The sequence below is a fragment of the Panthera pardus genome, unplaced genomic scaffold (assembly GCF_024362965.1).
Source record: "Panthera pardus isolate Hobbes unplaced genomic scaffold, ASM2436296v1 HiC_scaffold_6, whole genome shotgun sequence".
In the NCBI taxonomy this organism is placed as follows: Eukaryota; Metazoa; Chordata; class Mammalia; order Carnivora; family Felidae; genus Panthera; species Panthera pardus.
This window is the reverse complement of record NW_026526991.1, coordinates 24,026,232-24,041,312: the sequence shown is the minus strand read 5'-3', so window position 1 is coordinate 24,041,312 and position 15,081 is coordinate 24,026,232. Positions and strand designations below refer to the sequence as shown.

At 36.5% G+C, this 15,081-nt stretch overlaps 1 protein-coding gene across 4 annotated transcripts in view; it reads left to right on the top strand.

Moving 5' to 3' along the window:
- NEDD1 (NEDD1 gamma-tubulin ring complex targeting factor) overlaps positions 1–14,226 on the top strand; it is a 47,801-nt gene extending 33,575 nt beyond the window's left edge. For all 4 annotated transcript variants that reach the window (XM_053894910.1, XM_053894911.1, XM_053894909.1 and 1 more), the window contains 6 exons: positions 1,545–1,589; positions 2,489–2,691; positions 3,619–3,772; positions 4,680–4,836; positions 11,982–12,048; positions 12,533–14,226. In XM_053894910.1, coding sequence (XP_053750885.1) covers positions 1,545–1,589; positions 2,489–2,691; positions 3,619–3,772; positions 4,680–4,836; positions 11,982–12,048; positions 12,533–12,637 — 731 coding nt within the window. In that variant the 3' untranslated portion in view covers positions 12,638–14,226. The remainder of the gene's footprint in view (positions 1–1,544; positions 1,590–2,488; positions 2,692–3,618; positions 3,773–4,679; positions 4,837–11,981; positions 12,049–12,532) is intronic.
- Positions 14,227–15,081: the final 855 nt, after the last annotated feature.

The following is a 15,081-nucleotide window of genomic DNA, read 5'->3' as shown; positions in this document are numbered from 1 at the left end:
TCTCTCTCTCTCTCTCTCTCTCTCTCTCTCTCTCTCAAGAATAAATAAACATTAAAAAAATAAATATCTTAAAAAAAATAAAGTACATGTGTGATGGCACAGAATTACTTAGTGCTTTATGCCTTACCATGCCCTGAAAATGACTATTTGCCAGGTCAGATTTCCCTGTCTTCCACCTAATGAAAGAGAAAGGATTCCTTTCTTTCAGGATGAAGAGAGGTCAGACTACATAGTTAAAGAATAAAGACAGGAAAGATGTGGGCAAAGGAGAGTAGAATGGCATGGGCTGGAGTTGAGAAAGGTTTTGGAGGTTAGTAACCATCTGGGGAGCTTTGGCTTATGAGAACCCCTGGGGTAACTTTTGAATTGAAGAATGTAGGAAGGGGCTTTTTGAAAGTGTTTGAGTCATAAATGAAATTCTCTTTAATGGTTTTTAAGAGAAATGAATAAAGGATAGAAATTCTTCTTTACTTTTTAAAAATATGATTAGAATTTGAGCCTTATGCCCTTCATTTATTAGACTTTCATATCATTAATAAGAAAAAAACATGGATAATAAATATACTACTGATTTTCATTGTCAAGAGACTTGTTTTTTGATCTCAAGAATTCAACTCTGCTTAGGAAAAAGGCTTAATCTGTTTGCCTTAATGTCTTCATCTTTTGAGTAAGAATATTTCTGCTTTTGTTAAGGGAAAACTAATAATTTCTTAAAGTATATGTGTAAAATAAAGAAGGGGTAGTGCATGGGTGGCTCAGTTGGGTAAGCATCTGACTCTTGATCTCAGGGTTCTGAGTGTTCAGGCCCTGTACTGGGTGTGAAGGCTGTGTAAAATAATAAAAATAAATAAATAAAATAAAGTGTGTGTTTGTTGTACAATTAGTAGGTATATATACACACATGCAGATGGATGGATGGATGATAGTCCTATTACTGTGATAATCATATATGATAATTTATTGGCCATTTGAATTTTTGGTGAATTTTTTATAACTTTTGCCCATTTTTCTATTAATTAGCTAAAATGGAGTTGAACAACTTTTGGATATTAATTGGTAAATGAATAGTATTACAGTATTGGAATTTTCTTATACATAATGGAAACTTATGTTTTTTTATATCATTGTATTGCAAAATAGTTTCACATTGTTTCAGTTGACCCTCAAAACAATTTTGTGAGGTGGTCCAGACATTATCTTCATTATGTAGTTGCAGAAACTAAAGCTAATCGTATAAAAAGCTTGTCTAAGGTCATAGAGCTATTGAGTGGTATAGGCAGAACTGGATTATAGATTTCTGGAGCCTACTGCAATGCGTTTCTCATACACCTTGCTGTCTCATTAAACGACCCTATACCGTAGAATTACTTTTCATACTTGCTGCTCTGCATGAAGGTAGAAGAGTGAAAAGGGAAGTTTATATGAGTCCCAACTGTAACTTTTCCTTTTTGAAATCGAACTCTTTGGAGAATAAATAGGAATCTTAATTTGCTATGGCTTCTTTTTCACGATTTAAAAAATTTGATTTTCTAATTTTATTATAGATGCTGTGGTTAACAAGGGAGGTGATGAGTCCATAGGCAAAGATGGTAAGAACTACTGAGAAGTATTTTTATGAAAATTAAAAATGGTATTGTGTTATCTATTGATGTGTAACAAATCACCCCAACACATTGAAGCTTAAAAGAATATTTATCACCTCATAATTGTGGGTTAAAAATCTGAGCATGGCTTAGTTTAATCAGGAAATCAACAGGGCTGCAGTCATCTCCAGGGTTGACTGGGCACGGATCTACTTGCATGATCATTCATGTGCCTACTAGCGGAATATACCAGTCCTTCCCATGTGGGCCTCTTACAGGGCACCTGACAACATGGCAGCCGGCTTCCCTCAGAGCCGGTGAGCAAGACAGTGAGAGAGGGCCCTCAAAATGAAAGCTGCGGCGTGTTTGTAACCTAATCTTGGAAGTGACACCCCACCATTCTGGCTGTATTCTCTTCTTCGGAAGCAAGTTTCTAGGCTCAGCCCACATTCAAAGGGAGGGAATTACTCGAGGGCATGGATCCATGCCAGAAGGCAGGGATCATTCAGAGCCATCTTAGAGGCTGCCTATCAAGATATGCTGCAGATATATGCTAAATTAACAATTTTCAGTTATCAAAAACTAATAATATTGACTAAAACATTAATTGGGCTTTGTGATTTTCAAAGTATTTTTACGTATAATATTTCTTTTTTAAGCCTTACTACTCAGACAGATGGATGTCAGCATCACATTTACCGATCAGGAAACAAGAGTTTTACAGTTTTGCCCAAGATTTTGTGTATCTCAAATAAGGGCTAGAGCTGACAAATGAACCTGTCTTCTGAATCCAAATCGCATGTCTTTCTACCATATTAACCTGTCTGTCGTATTAAGTGCTTTTCTTAAATATTCAAGATTGGAGAAAATCATATGCAAATAGCTTTTTTTCTCCTGTTTTTCAGGCCTTGACTTTCTACCACAATTGAACTCAGTCTTTCCTCCAAGAAAAAACCCAGGAACGTCAAGCACTTCAGTATTGCATTCTAGTCCTCTTAGCGTTTTTATGGGATCTCCAGGGAAAGAAGAAAATGAAAATCATGATCTGACAGCTGAATCTAAGAAAATATATCTGGGAAAACAGGAACCTAAGGACTCCTTCAAACAGGTATCTGCCTGAAAACGATACTGAACTCGCTGTGTGGATTTGTCAGTAGCATAAGGAAGCTCATCACTAGACAGGAAGTGGGCAGCTGCCAGGGATGTGTCCTGATTACTAACAGTGCTGTACATCTACCAGCTAGAAAAACATTCTTGAACCTTGATGTCATGTGTTAAAAACTAAAGGATACTTTTGAAATCTGTCTTTGAAAACTTTGGAGGTAAAAGCAGATGTAAACTTAAATTGTTTTTTTCTAAGACAAAATACATGACTGTCTAAGAATAGTTTATACCTGAGTTTTTTAGAATTTATTTCCATTGCTGCAGAAAGCACCAATTGGTAGTCAAGTCATTTACCCTAAGTCTTAGAGCAAAGGGGTGGAGCTAAGAATATAATAGATCCTTATTATCTTCTGCTCTGATACAGTATCCAAAATAGAAGTTAATTTGCTACATAAGGGCTTAAAATGATCAAATGTTACCAGAAAGGCTGAGTCTGTTCTATAGTATGTCTGTTTATTTTCATATTGATTTTTTTAGGATGATACTGGAAAGATATTGAAGAAGTACAAAAATGTTTTTTGACTTCTCAAATATTTCTGACTAGTTACCATGGGAGAGTCTGGTTGTTTTTTGTTTGTTTGTTTGTTTGTTTGTTTTTTGCCTGTGATTACCATTTTAAAGATACTCAACAGCAGATGGTTAGTAAGTGAGCTCTTCCCCATCATGTTCTCATTGAAATTGTTTTTGATTCGTGGACAGGATTTATTTTGCCACTAGTTGTAGCAATTTTTTTTTTCTCCTTCTATATCCCTCTTATTTTTCATTTTCCTGACCCTACCTACTAGAAAAAAAGATAAGAAGGTATAAATTATATGTATAATAAGGGTAAAACCAAAATTTACATATGAATTTTTTTATTTTCAATGTGAAGTTTGCAAAGTTGATCCCTGGTGCTGAAACTGGAAATCTGAATACCTCTCCACCATCTAACCAAACAAGAAGTCCTGAGAAATTTGAAAAGCCAGAGAAAGAAATCGAAGCCCAGTTAATATATGAACCCCCGGTCAATGGATCCTCAACTCCAAGTAAGTACATAAAACTCTCTGATGTTTGAAAGTGTTAGGTTGAAAACTCCCTCTAGTTAACTTGAAAAGGATAAATAAATAGAGTGATCACAGGGTAAGAAATGTAAAGGAGTTTAAAATTTACAACACTTTTCTACTGTGACTCTTACTAGAGGACAGTGACATGCGTATGAATGGTTAAACTCAACAACCTGATTCGATACTCCTTTGGTCTGAATTTTATTTTCAATCTAATATGTAAGGGTCTTGATCTAATATGGTACAAATAGGAATATAACGTAGGACCCTTTGGAAATGAGTCATTAACTACCTGGAATTGTCTTTTTGTCCCCTTCCATACTAAAGCCGTATTCCATATTAATGTAGGGTTCATGCCATAGATCCTAAAAACTTGATCACATTTAATGGAGTATTTGTTTCATTTATAAGAGTTATCTATAGAAAACGACTCTTTGTATGGAAGAAACTCTTATTTAGATATATTTCGCTTTAAGGTTTCTGTGGACGTATTAGCGTAAACTCTGGGGCTTTGCTTGTAGCAGTACTTTACTTCTGTATTCCCTCTGTTTATGTTTAATAGTCTTGGTTTATCTAGTTTGTGGTGCAACATGTCACATTCATCTTTTGTAAGAGGAAATGGTTCCGAGATTCTTCAAGATTAATCCCTCTGTCATATGTTATTATATTAGACAGTTGGCAGTTCATATAGATAGATAAATGGGTATTAGAAATAATGTCCTAGAAAGTTTCTAAGATTTGTATTCCAGACAGTGAGTTTTTCTAAATGTCACAGGAATGCTGTTCTTTACCTGTTTTTCTAGTCTTCTCGTGCCAAATCTTATTTACAAATGTTTGATATCTCTTAGTTTAAGCTGACTATTAATATTTTCTCCATTTTTTATTTTAGATCCAAAGATAGCATCCTCTGTCACTGCTGGAGTTGCCAGTTCACTATCAGAAAAAATAGCTGATACCATTGGAAATAATCGGCCAAATGCACCATTGACATCCGTTCAAATCCGGTTTATTCAGAATATGATACAGGAGACATTGGATGACTTCAGGTAAGAAGTCACTATAAGAATGTGTTCTACAATGTTACTTCCTTTTACCTATCATCACAATATATATCAGAAACTATTTTCAATTTTCAGGTAGTAATTGAGAAGTTTCTCTTTCTATCTAGACATTAACTGGCTGTTTTTATTGGGTATAAAACCAAAACTATAAGTAATTTTGGTGGTTGCTACTTTTGTCCAGGTTTTAGGGTCCATAAAACCATAGAAAACATGATGAGTTTTGTTGTCTTGCTGTACTGAATTTATTGACTGTCAGCCAGGAAAATGTATATTTACCTATGGCAATTATTAGATGACTTGGCAAGGCAGTGTAGCAGGCAAGCTGCCATCATGGATTTTTTTTATCATCAAAATGTGGACAGGGGCGCCGGGGTGACTCAGTTGGTTAAGCGTTGACTTCAGCTCTGGTCATGATCTCATGGTTCATGAGTTCGAGCCCTGTATTGGGCTCTCTGCTGTCAGCACAGAGCCCCCTTCAGATCCTCTGTCCCCCTCTCTCTCTGCCCCTCCCCTACTTGCACCCATGTGCTCGCTCTGTCTCTTTCTCTCAAAAAATAAACATTAAAAAGTGTGGACAGATTCTGGTAAGGTCAAATGATATTCTTACTTGCAGTATTTATAAATCACCTATTAAGTATGCTATGTGTACTAATATAGTTGAGAAAGAATTTTTTAAAGGAATTCTGAATTTTTCGTTGTTTTTTTTTTTTAGGTTTATTTATTTATGTTTGAGAGAGAGAGGGAGAGAAAGAGAGTGCATGCATAGGGGAGAGGTAGAGAGAGAGGGAGCAAGAGAATCTTAAGCAGGCTCTGCTCATAGATGGGGCTCGACCCCACAAACTGTGAGATCATTACCTGAGCCAAAATCAAGAGTCAGATGCTTGACTGACTGAGCCACCCCAGGCGCCCCCTGAATATTTTCAAACGGAATGCATCAGGATGTAAAAGTGAATTAAAAGTTTTTTTGCTTGGATCTATCATTGTCTTATCCTTTGAATTTTGAACACTATAAGAATGTGTTCTACAGTGTTACTTCCTTTTACCTATCATCACAATATATATCAGAAACTATTTTCAGTTAGAATCTTTTGTGTCCCCCCCCCACCCCACCCCCCCGCCCCCCGCTTAGGACCTATATAGTTAGTATTCTAGCTCTGATTTGGAATATCTTGAGCAAGAATATTAGAGAAGATATATAGTTTTTGTTGGTGCATGTTTCTTTTTAATGTTAAAAGGTTTTTGAAAAAAAATATTTTTAAATGGTAACACATACATTTTTAAAGGAAAATCATCATTTTTGACATTTACAACGTGCCTAGAATATGTACTGGATACTAAGGGTACAAAAATGAATGATCTGCCCACAAAGGCCTTGTAGTTTAAATGGGGTAGGTGCAATGTGTTGTGTTAAGTAATGTAAATTAATTCATTTGTGATTGATAAATAGGACAGTGATGACAATATGATGAGGAAATTTTGCTGGTTCATGTAAAGGCTACTAAAACCAAGTCCATGAACATAGCTGAAGGCAGCAAACCACCTATCAGTGCTGTCTCTTCCTATACTCTTTCTCTTAACCTGGTTTGGCTGTGTGCTCTGTGTTAGGAAGGACTTACTTTGTTATTATCCCCCAGCTTTGGGTATTTTATCCTTGCCTCCATGTTTGATGACCCCAATCCTTTCTCTTTTTTTCTTACCCTTTTATCAAGTGGCCATCACTTTTTTTTAAGGTAAAGTCTTTGATTATTCAATATTTAAACTATGCTGGTATTTTTACTAGGGTTTAATTGTTTTTGTTACAAAGTTGCATAGATTTTGAGTAATCTGGGGGCTCCTGGGCGGCTCAGTCGGTTAAGCGTCTGACTTCGGCTCAGGTCATGATCTCGCGGTTTGTGTTTCGAGCCCCATGTCGGGCTCTGTGCTTACAGCTCAGAGCTTGGAGCCTGCCTTGGATTCTGTGACTCCCTCTCTCTGCCCCTCCCCTGCTCACACACACTCTCTCTCTCTCTCTCACTCTCAAAAATAAATAAAGATTAAAAAAAATTAAGTTTTGAGTAATCTGCTCCAATCCATTTTCCTTAAGTCCTGTTATTTTCTTTCTTCTTTCTTTTTCCTTTTTTTTTTGTTTTAGTTTTATTGTGGTAAGAACACTTGCAATGAGATCTGCCTTCTTTTTTTTTTTTTTTTTTTTTTTTTTTTTTTTTTTTTTAAATTTTTAACGTTTATTTATTTTTGAGACAGAGAGAGACAGAGCATGAACGGGGGAGGGTCAGAGAGAGGGAGACACAGAATCTGAAACAGGCTCCAGGCTCCGAGCCGTCAGCACAGAGCCCGACGCGGGGCTCGAACTCACGGACCGCGAGATCGTGACCTGAGCCAAAGTCGGCTGCTTAACCGACTGAGCCGCCCAGGCGCCCCGAGATCTGCCTTCTTAAGAAAGAGGCACCTGAGTATAGACGCACCTGAGTGGCTTATTCAGTTAAGTGTCTAACATCAGCTCAGATCATGATCTCACAGTTCATGAGTTTGAGCGCCATATCAGGCTCCATGCTGACAATGCAGAGCCTGCATAGGATTCTCTCTCCCTATCTCTCTGTCCCTCCCCATCTCTCTCTCTCTCTCTCTCTCTCTCTCTCTCTCTCTCTCTCTTTCTTTCTCTTTCTCTGTCTCTCAAAAATGAATAAAAACATTTTAACTGTGTAATACAGTATTGCTAACTATAGGCACAATGTTGTACGGCAGATCTCTTGAACTTACTCATTTTGTATAACTGACCTTTTATATTTGTGTTTGGAAACTTCCTGTTTCCCTTTCTTTCCAACCTCTGATGCCCACAATTCTGTTCTTTGCTTCCATGAATTTGACTGTTTTAGAGATCTCATATAAGTAGAATCATGCAGTATTTGTTCTCCTGTGTGTGTACACACACACAGGCTACTTTTTTAAAAATCGGGTCATCTTATTTCCAACACAACAATTTTAAAGAATATGAGGTTTTTCAGGAACATATATATGTGGCAGGACAGCAGAATTGTCTGGGTAAAGTGACTTGAATATAATGTGAGTAAAGCAGTGCTGGAAAGGGAGAAAGCTCTTATGCTGGGGCAGACTGAGCAAGACAGCACTGCCCTGCCTTCAGCTTTCAGCCCGCCTTGCATGCCTGCACCTGGAGAGTAGGGGTGAGTCGGGGCCTCTCTCAACTCTTCTGCCCCTCCGTCAACCAAGGCAGCCCTGGCTTGGGACTCAGGACCCAGAGTGGCTCAGAGGATTTCTATAAATATACTTGTTCCGACTTCAGGAAGTCTTGAGCAGCCGCACTTACGGTGGAGGGACAGGGGAGGCGAGGTGTGGAGGGGTTCTGTCAGCTGTTCTCCCTCAGCTTTGGAGGCTGGCTGCCTTCTCTGCGAGGGCCTAGAGTGCTTCAGAGGGCTCACTGGCCGCTGCCCTTAGTCTTCACAGACCTGTGCATCTCTGCCCCCCTGCTCTGCCCCTGCTTGTTTCCAGAGGCCCTCAGTGAAGGCCTGTGCATCGTTGGTGCATGAATGGGGACTTCCTTTTTGGCTAGGGCTCCTTGGGATTCTGAACTGCTGAGCCAGTCCTCACTTGCCTCCAGAAATCTATACAGATTTCAGCGTGCTCTCCTTACCCTGTCAACAGCTGCTGTCTCCCCACCACTGCTCTGTGGAGGATGAAAATAATTGTGGGTCTCTTGTTTTCTAGAGTTTGGTGCATTTAGAGTTCTTTGCACTCTCAAGTTGAATTTAAACATGTATATTTTATAGTTTATCTGGCTTGACCTCATCATCAGAGTTGGAGAGATTACATCCTAAGCAGATGTCTGTGGCTCTATTTTTATTGTCTTTTAAGAAGATTTAAATTTCTTCCAGCAAGAAGATCACTTTGTTCCATTTCTTGCTGGCTTTCAGGTTTCCTTGGGGCTAGTTTATTTCTGGTTTGCCTGTATCCCTATAGTTTAGTCTGTGCCCTTCTGGGATGTCAGCTGAATGTCTGGAGTCTCACTTGGCTTTTTCACCTTGGTGGGTCCTGCACTTTAGCTTCCATTTCCCCAGCATCACAAGGTCACCAAAATCTTCTTCTGCTCTAGTTGCTACTTTGTGTTTGATTTCCTGCGATCTAACCCAGGACAGGCATAGCTTAGGAGTCAACAGGTGTCTCAAGGGGAGAGTGCAATTTTACGTTTACTTTTCTGCAGGTACCCCTTTTCCAGGATCCGGTACCTTAAAGCCTTGGCAGTCCTGACTGTTCCCAACCTAGCACAGCCCTACCCAGTGAGACTCTCTCAAGCTCCAGGCCACTGCTTTCCCTTCAGCTTCTTTTCCCCACACGGGAGTATCAGTACATCCCCCACAGGGAAAGGCAGGGGGAAAGGTGGGGCTTACCTACTAGACTTCCCTCTTTTATAAGACCATGGCTTCTTTAATCCTAGCAATTTTCATGGTTCTCTGGTGTTTTCTGTTTGTTTTTAATACAGCTTTTGTCATAATTTGTAAGCCGAGAGAATTTTTAAAGTATAGTTGTAACAAAAAAAGTAAGGTACTTAGGAATAAATCTAACCAAAGATGGTAAAAATCTTTGTAGAAAAACATTTAAAATTTGATTAGAAAGCATTAATACTTAAATAAGTGGAAAGATATTATGAAGATGTCAGTTCTTCTAAATTAGTCTATAGATTGAGTAAAATTATAATCAAATCCTATCTGGGTTTTTGGAAGACAATGACAGGATAATTTCAAAATTTATGTGAAAGAAGAAAAGATCCAGGAATAACCAAGACACTCCAGAGAAGAATAAGGTTGAAGGGGACTTTTTTTGTCAGATGATAAGCTTAATTATTAAGCTATAATTAAAACAGTGTAGCATTGGCACAGGGTGGACAAACTGCCCCAAAGAAGCACATAGACCAGAGAAAAACCTGTGCGTATATAGAAATGTGATATATGACAGAGGAAAAGCATAGATCCCTATTCCCAGCTATTAAAAAAAAATCAATTCCACCCAGAGTAAAAGTTTAAAGGGTAAAGTTTTAGGCATTGTAAGAGAGTTTATATATGACTTCAGGGTAGGGAAGTTATCAAAACATAAGAGGATACACTACCTATAAAAATAGATGGGTAAATTTGATTGTGTTAATAGGTCAGTAACTAGAGAACGTTGATGACTGTCCATCACAAGATACCATTAACAAAGCGGCAGGACAAAAATCTATCTGCAGTATTCATATAACCAACAAAGAATCAGGTTATGTAAAGAGAAATAAATAAGAAAAAAAGGCATTCAATAGAAAAACAAGATGAAAAGACCTGTGCCAGCATTTCACAGAAGAGGAATGGTCTATGAACACAAGGTGAGAGATCCAATCCTGTGATCAATCAGAGAACTGAAAATGCAGTGGGACACTATTGCACACCCATTAGATGGGAGAATGTTGTGCAGAGTCTGGCAAGACCAAGCCTTGATGCGGAAGTAGAGCAAGAGGAATTCTCTCACACGGATGATGAGCAAGTCCACGGATATTACCACTTCAGAAAATAATTTGCATTATTTTGTAAAACTGAACAAGTATACATCTGGATCATAACCTTTAATTCAGCGTATCTACTCATGGATCTATCCTCTATAGAAATTGGCACATGTGGATTGAGAGATACATGCACGATTGCTTATAACAACATTGTAACAGTAAAATCTTGAAAACAGTCCAAATGTCAGTTGATAGGAGAATGTATACACCAGCAGAAATCAGTGAATTATAGATGTATAGAAGATGAATGTTGAAAACATGGTACTGGGTTATTTTTTAAATGTGCACTACTCAGTACTACATAGGATGTGGTATTTTTGTAATACTCAGAAACAAGCACAATGAAAATATATTGACTGTATATGCTATGTTAGACAGATGTGTGTTGTTTTTTTAAAAAACGATTTCTTTGCTTAAACAAAATTCATCAGAGGAGTGAATTCTTTCTTGGGCTTCTCCTAAGGTAAGTGATGGAATCAGAGAAGAGCATATAGGAAGCTTCTATGATTTTGCTAATGTTCTAGCTCATAAGTTGTGTGGTGGGTGACTGAATGATCCTTTTATTATTATACTTCATAATTTTCATGTATTCTTTTGTAGGCCTTAATTAATTGCATTTTATTGGGTAACCTCTGTTATAACCACCCAAATACCCATTTTCTACTCTACTGGAGATATTTTTTTAATAGCTAAAACATTGATAATAATTAAAACATTATAACCTAGTAAATTATCTGTATGTATTTCATTGTAATATAAATCTCTGTATTTTTTTATTTTTTCATTTATTTTTTTTAATGCTTATATATTTTTGACACAGAGAGAGAGAGACAGAGCATGAACGGGGGAGGGGCAAAGAGAGAGGGAGACACAGAATGGGAAGCAGGCTCCAGGCTCTGAGCTGTCAGCACAGAGCCCGACACGGGGCTTGAACTCACAGACCGCAATGGATCATGACCTGAACTGAAGTCGGATGCTCAACCGACTGAGCCACCCAGGTGCCCCACCTCTGTCTTTCTTTAATGATAATTTCTATATTAAGGAATGTAGTACAATGAGAGTTCTAGAGGTAGACAGCCTGGGTTTATATACTAGTTCCACCGTTTACTGGTGGTTTGATTGGATAGTTTTAACTTCTCCGTGACTCAGTTCCTTAGTTGGTAAAATGGAGGTAATAACTGCACCTAATGGTAAAGATTAAATGAGTTCTTCCACTTAAAGTACAAGAAATGGGCGCTTGGGTGGCTCAGTCAGTTGAGCGTCCAACTCTTGATTTTGGCTCAGGTAATGATCCCAAGGCCGTGAGACTGAGCTCCATGTTGGGCTCTGTGCTGAGCATGGAGCCTGCTTAAGAGCCTCTCTCCCTCTCTCTCTCTGCCTCTCCCCTGCTCATGTGCCCTCTCTCTCTCTCTCTCCAAGAAACAGTGCCTAGTACATAGTAAATAAATTCTAGACACGTTGGTATTATTATTTTTATTATTAACATCCAATCATTTGAAACAATGAGAAAAGGTTAGCCACTTTCTTGAACGATCTAGAATTGGCAAAACCATTGTAATTCTAACAAGTATTTTACATTCTTCCCTAGAGAAGCATGCCATAGGGACATTGTGAATTTACAAGTGGAGATGATTAAACAGTTTCACATGCAATTGGTATGTATGACATATTTTATTTTAAATAAGTATAGAGTTGTGGATCTAAAAAGAGTCCATTAAAGGGTGATATATTTTTACTTTATTATATCTAGTTGCTAGAATAAATAGGGAATTTTAGAAATTTAGTAAGTAAAATAGACTTTAACTGGTCCCTCTTCTTTTTAACTTATAATAGTTAAGGCTACTTTTTCACAGCCATTTTATTTATTTATTTATTTATTTATTTATTTATTTATTTATTTTTTATTTATTTGTTTATTTAAGTTAAAAGCTTCCCACATGTACAAATATAAGCCTTGCAAATATATAACTTTCACCAGTGATCTTTCATTTATATTAACAAAGTAGTAAGGATGGTTAAGTACAAGAAATATTCAGGTAGTTAATTGGACATGACAGATATGATAGCTGAAAGTATGTAAAACAGCTTGCCAAATAAATGAAATGCCAATGATTTAAAAAGCATTTTCCCCTTTTCTAGAATGAAATGCACTCTTTGCTGGAAAGATACTCAGTGAATGAAGGTTTAGTGGCTGAAATTGAAAGACTACGAGAAGAAAACAAAAGACTACGGGCCCACTTTTGAAATTTCAGTGAATACCTTAATGTTTTGTAATTGGAGAAGCTTCTGGCAACACAACTGCATGGAATCAGTATTGTTTTTATGGTCTTTGGGGAAAAAAGTTTTTTTCAAGTAAAATGGTGATGGGATTTTACACCAACCACTATTTCATCTTCTCTGTCAAAAATATTTATATTTTTATATTAAGAACTGTACATGTCATCTGCCTAGTAGGAAAGTCAGCAGTATCTTTATTTTCCAAAAGCTTTAGCTACACACTAAGTGCCCTTTTTCATAAGAAAAGAAAATTGTGCAAAAAAAAAAAAAAAAAATAGGTTATGTATGTTTTTTAATTACCTTTTTTTAACAGATAATATTTTTGATTGATAATTGCCTTCCAAATTGTTTTGGATGTTTGAAGATTAAAGAGCTTGATATGCCTTCTATTTTTATGGTGAAAATAATTTTAAAATGGCAATTGGTGTTTCTAAGCAATTGACTAGTAAAACACAACGTTGGTTAGTAATTATTTTGTTAACTTGATAAAGTCAAGTATGACTATTATTTATTACTTGTACATTTTATAAGAAAATTCTGGGAATTTTGAATTGCACAGATTACATTATATACCTATTGCATCTATGTTAGTGTTTTGTACTTCTGGCAAATCTCTACTCCTGTTTTGTATTTTGTAGCTAATTTCACTTTACCTGTGAAAACGTTTAGGGGTTTATAAGCCTCAACTAGAGCTGCGTATCTACTGATTATCTTATGAATTAGTAAAATGCAAAGTTACTCTGTAAAGTTTCGATCAACATGATTCAACTTATAATCAGTGAAAATTTTATATTAGATGCTAAGTATTACAGTATTAGTCCTATTTTTTTCCCTTCCAAATGAGAAGTGTAGATTATTTTGTTTTGTGGTTTATATCATTAACTTTCTCTAATTATTTGTGTGCTGTGTGTATTGTTTTTTATTGTTGACCTTACCGTAAAATTTAGAAAGTTCATTGTCAAAAGAATTTACACCTCTTTGCGAATGGGTGGATGTGTACATCTACCTGCCATGATCTACGGTGTTAGTTGTATAAGATTAGGAGGGCTCCAGGCTTGTTTACCTTCTTATTGTCTCCTGTCCCAAAGATGTAAGCTATGTACCTTGTATACAGCACTCCTGCCCAATTTTGACTTTGGAGATAAAAATATTTACTAAAATAATAAAGAAACCTAGCTAGCTTACTAACTTTATGGTTTTCCCAAGTGATGGAAATTTTGAGGATGTATTTAATAAGTGTAAACGTACTAATGATGACTTCCAGAAATAAAAACAGAAATACTACTTTTTCCTAGTGTGGCTCAGAGAATACGTTTGTGTTGAAATGTAAAAGGGTGCTAATATGATCTTTCTTTCCTGACAGATTATTGAAAGCATTATGATTTGTAACAAGCTTCCTTCTATATCAGTATCAAACAGGTTTAGAAAACATAAAAGTGTGTTTTGCCTACATGCTGTATTTAAATCCATTAATATTTTCCTATTGCCTTTTTCTATAAATGCACATAATGTGTATTAAAAGAGGTGGGATAAATAAAACAATTCTAGTAACTTTATGTGTGCAGATGAAACATTTTTATCATGGAATTTAAAAGCTAAGTATAAAAAATAAAATTTTTATATGGTAAAAATGGGAAACGTGAAATTGAACTTTTGCCTCTGGCCAAAATATAATAGAGATTGGAGTTACCCATTTGAAAATTTTTAAACACAAAATATATGAGACAGTTTTCAAATATCGGATATTAGGCAGCACAGGACAGACAGTGTTGCCTGAGAGAGGGAAACAAATGAGAACCAAGAAACTCAACCCCAAGTACAAGAAATAGAACTATACCAAAACCCATCAGAATCAAATTCCTTAAAACTTGTGGCAAAGGAAAATTCTTAAGCCTGCTGAAGTTAAGAGACACAGAGGAACAAAGATAAGAATGTTAGAGACAGTGGAGTAACATCTTTAAATTACTGAAAGAAGACTCAATTTTGAATTCTATATCAGTGAAAATATCTTTCAGTAATGAAAATGAAATCAAAACTGTTTCAGACCCCAAAATGCTGAAAGAATTCATCATAAGCAGACTTGCTTTATAGGAAGTGTTAAAGAATGCCTTTAGTCGGAAGGAAAATGGTACCAGATAGAAACCTATTTCTATGCAAAGTAACAAAGAGGACCAAAAATGGTAAATATGTGAACATATGTAAGACTGTTTTTCATTTTAGATTATCCTTAAAGGATAATTAATGATTTGAAGCCAAGATAATGACAAGATGTTGTGTGGTTAACATATGTAAAGTGAAATGTTTGACAACAGTATCCAGGATGGGAGGAGGGAAGCATAAGTATAGTACTCTAAAATTCTTACACTAACTGTGAGATAGTATAGTATTACTTGAAAGAAGATTGATAAGAA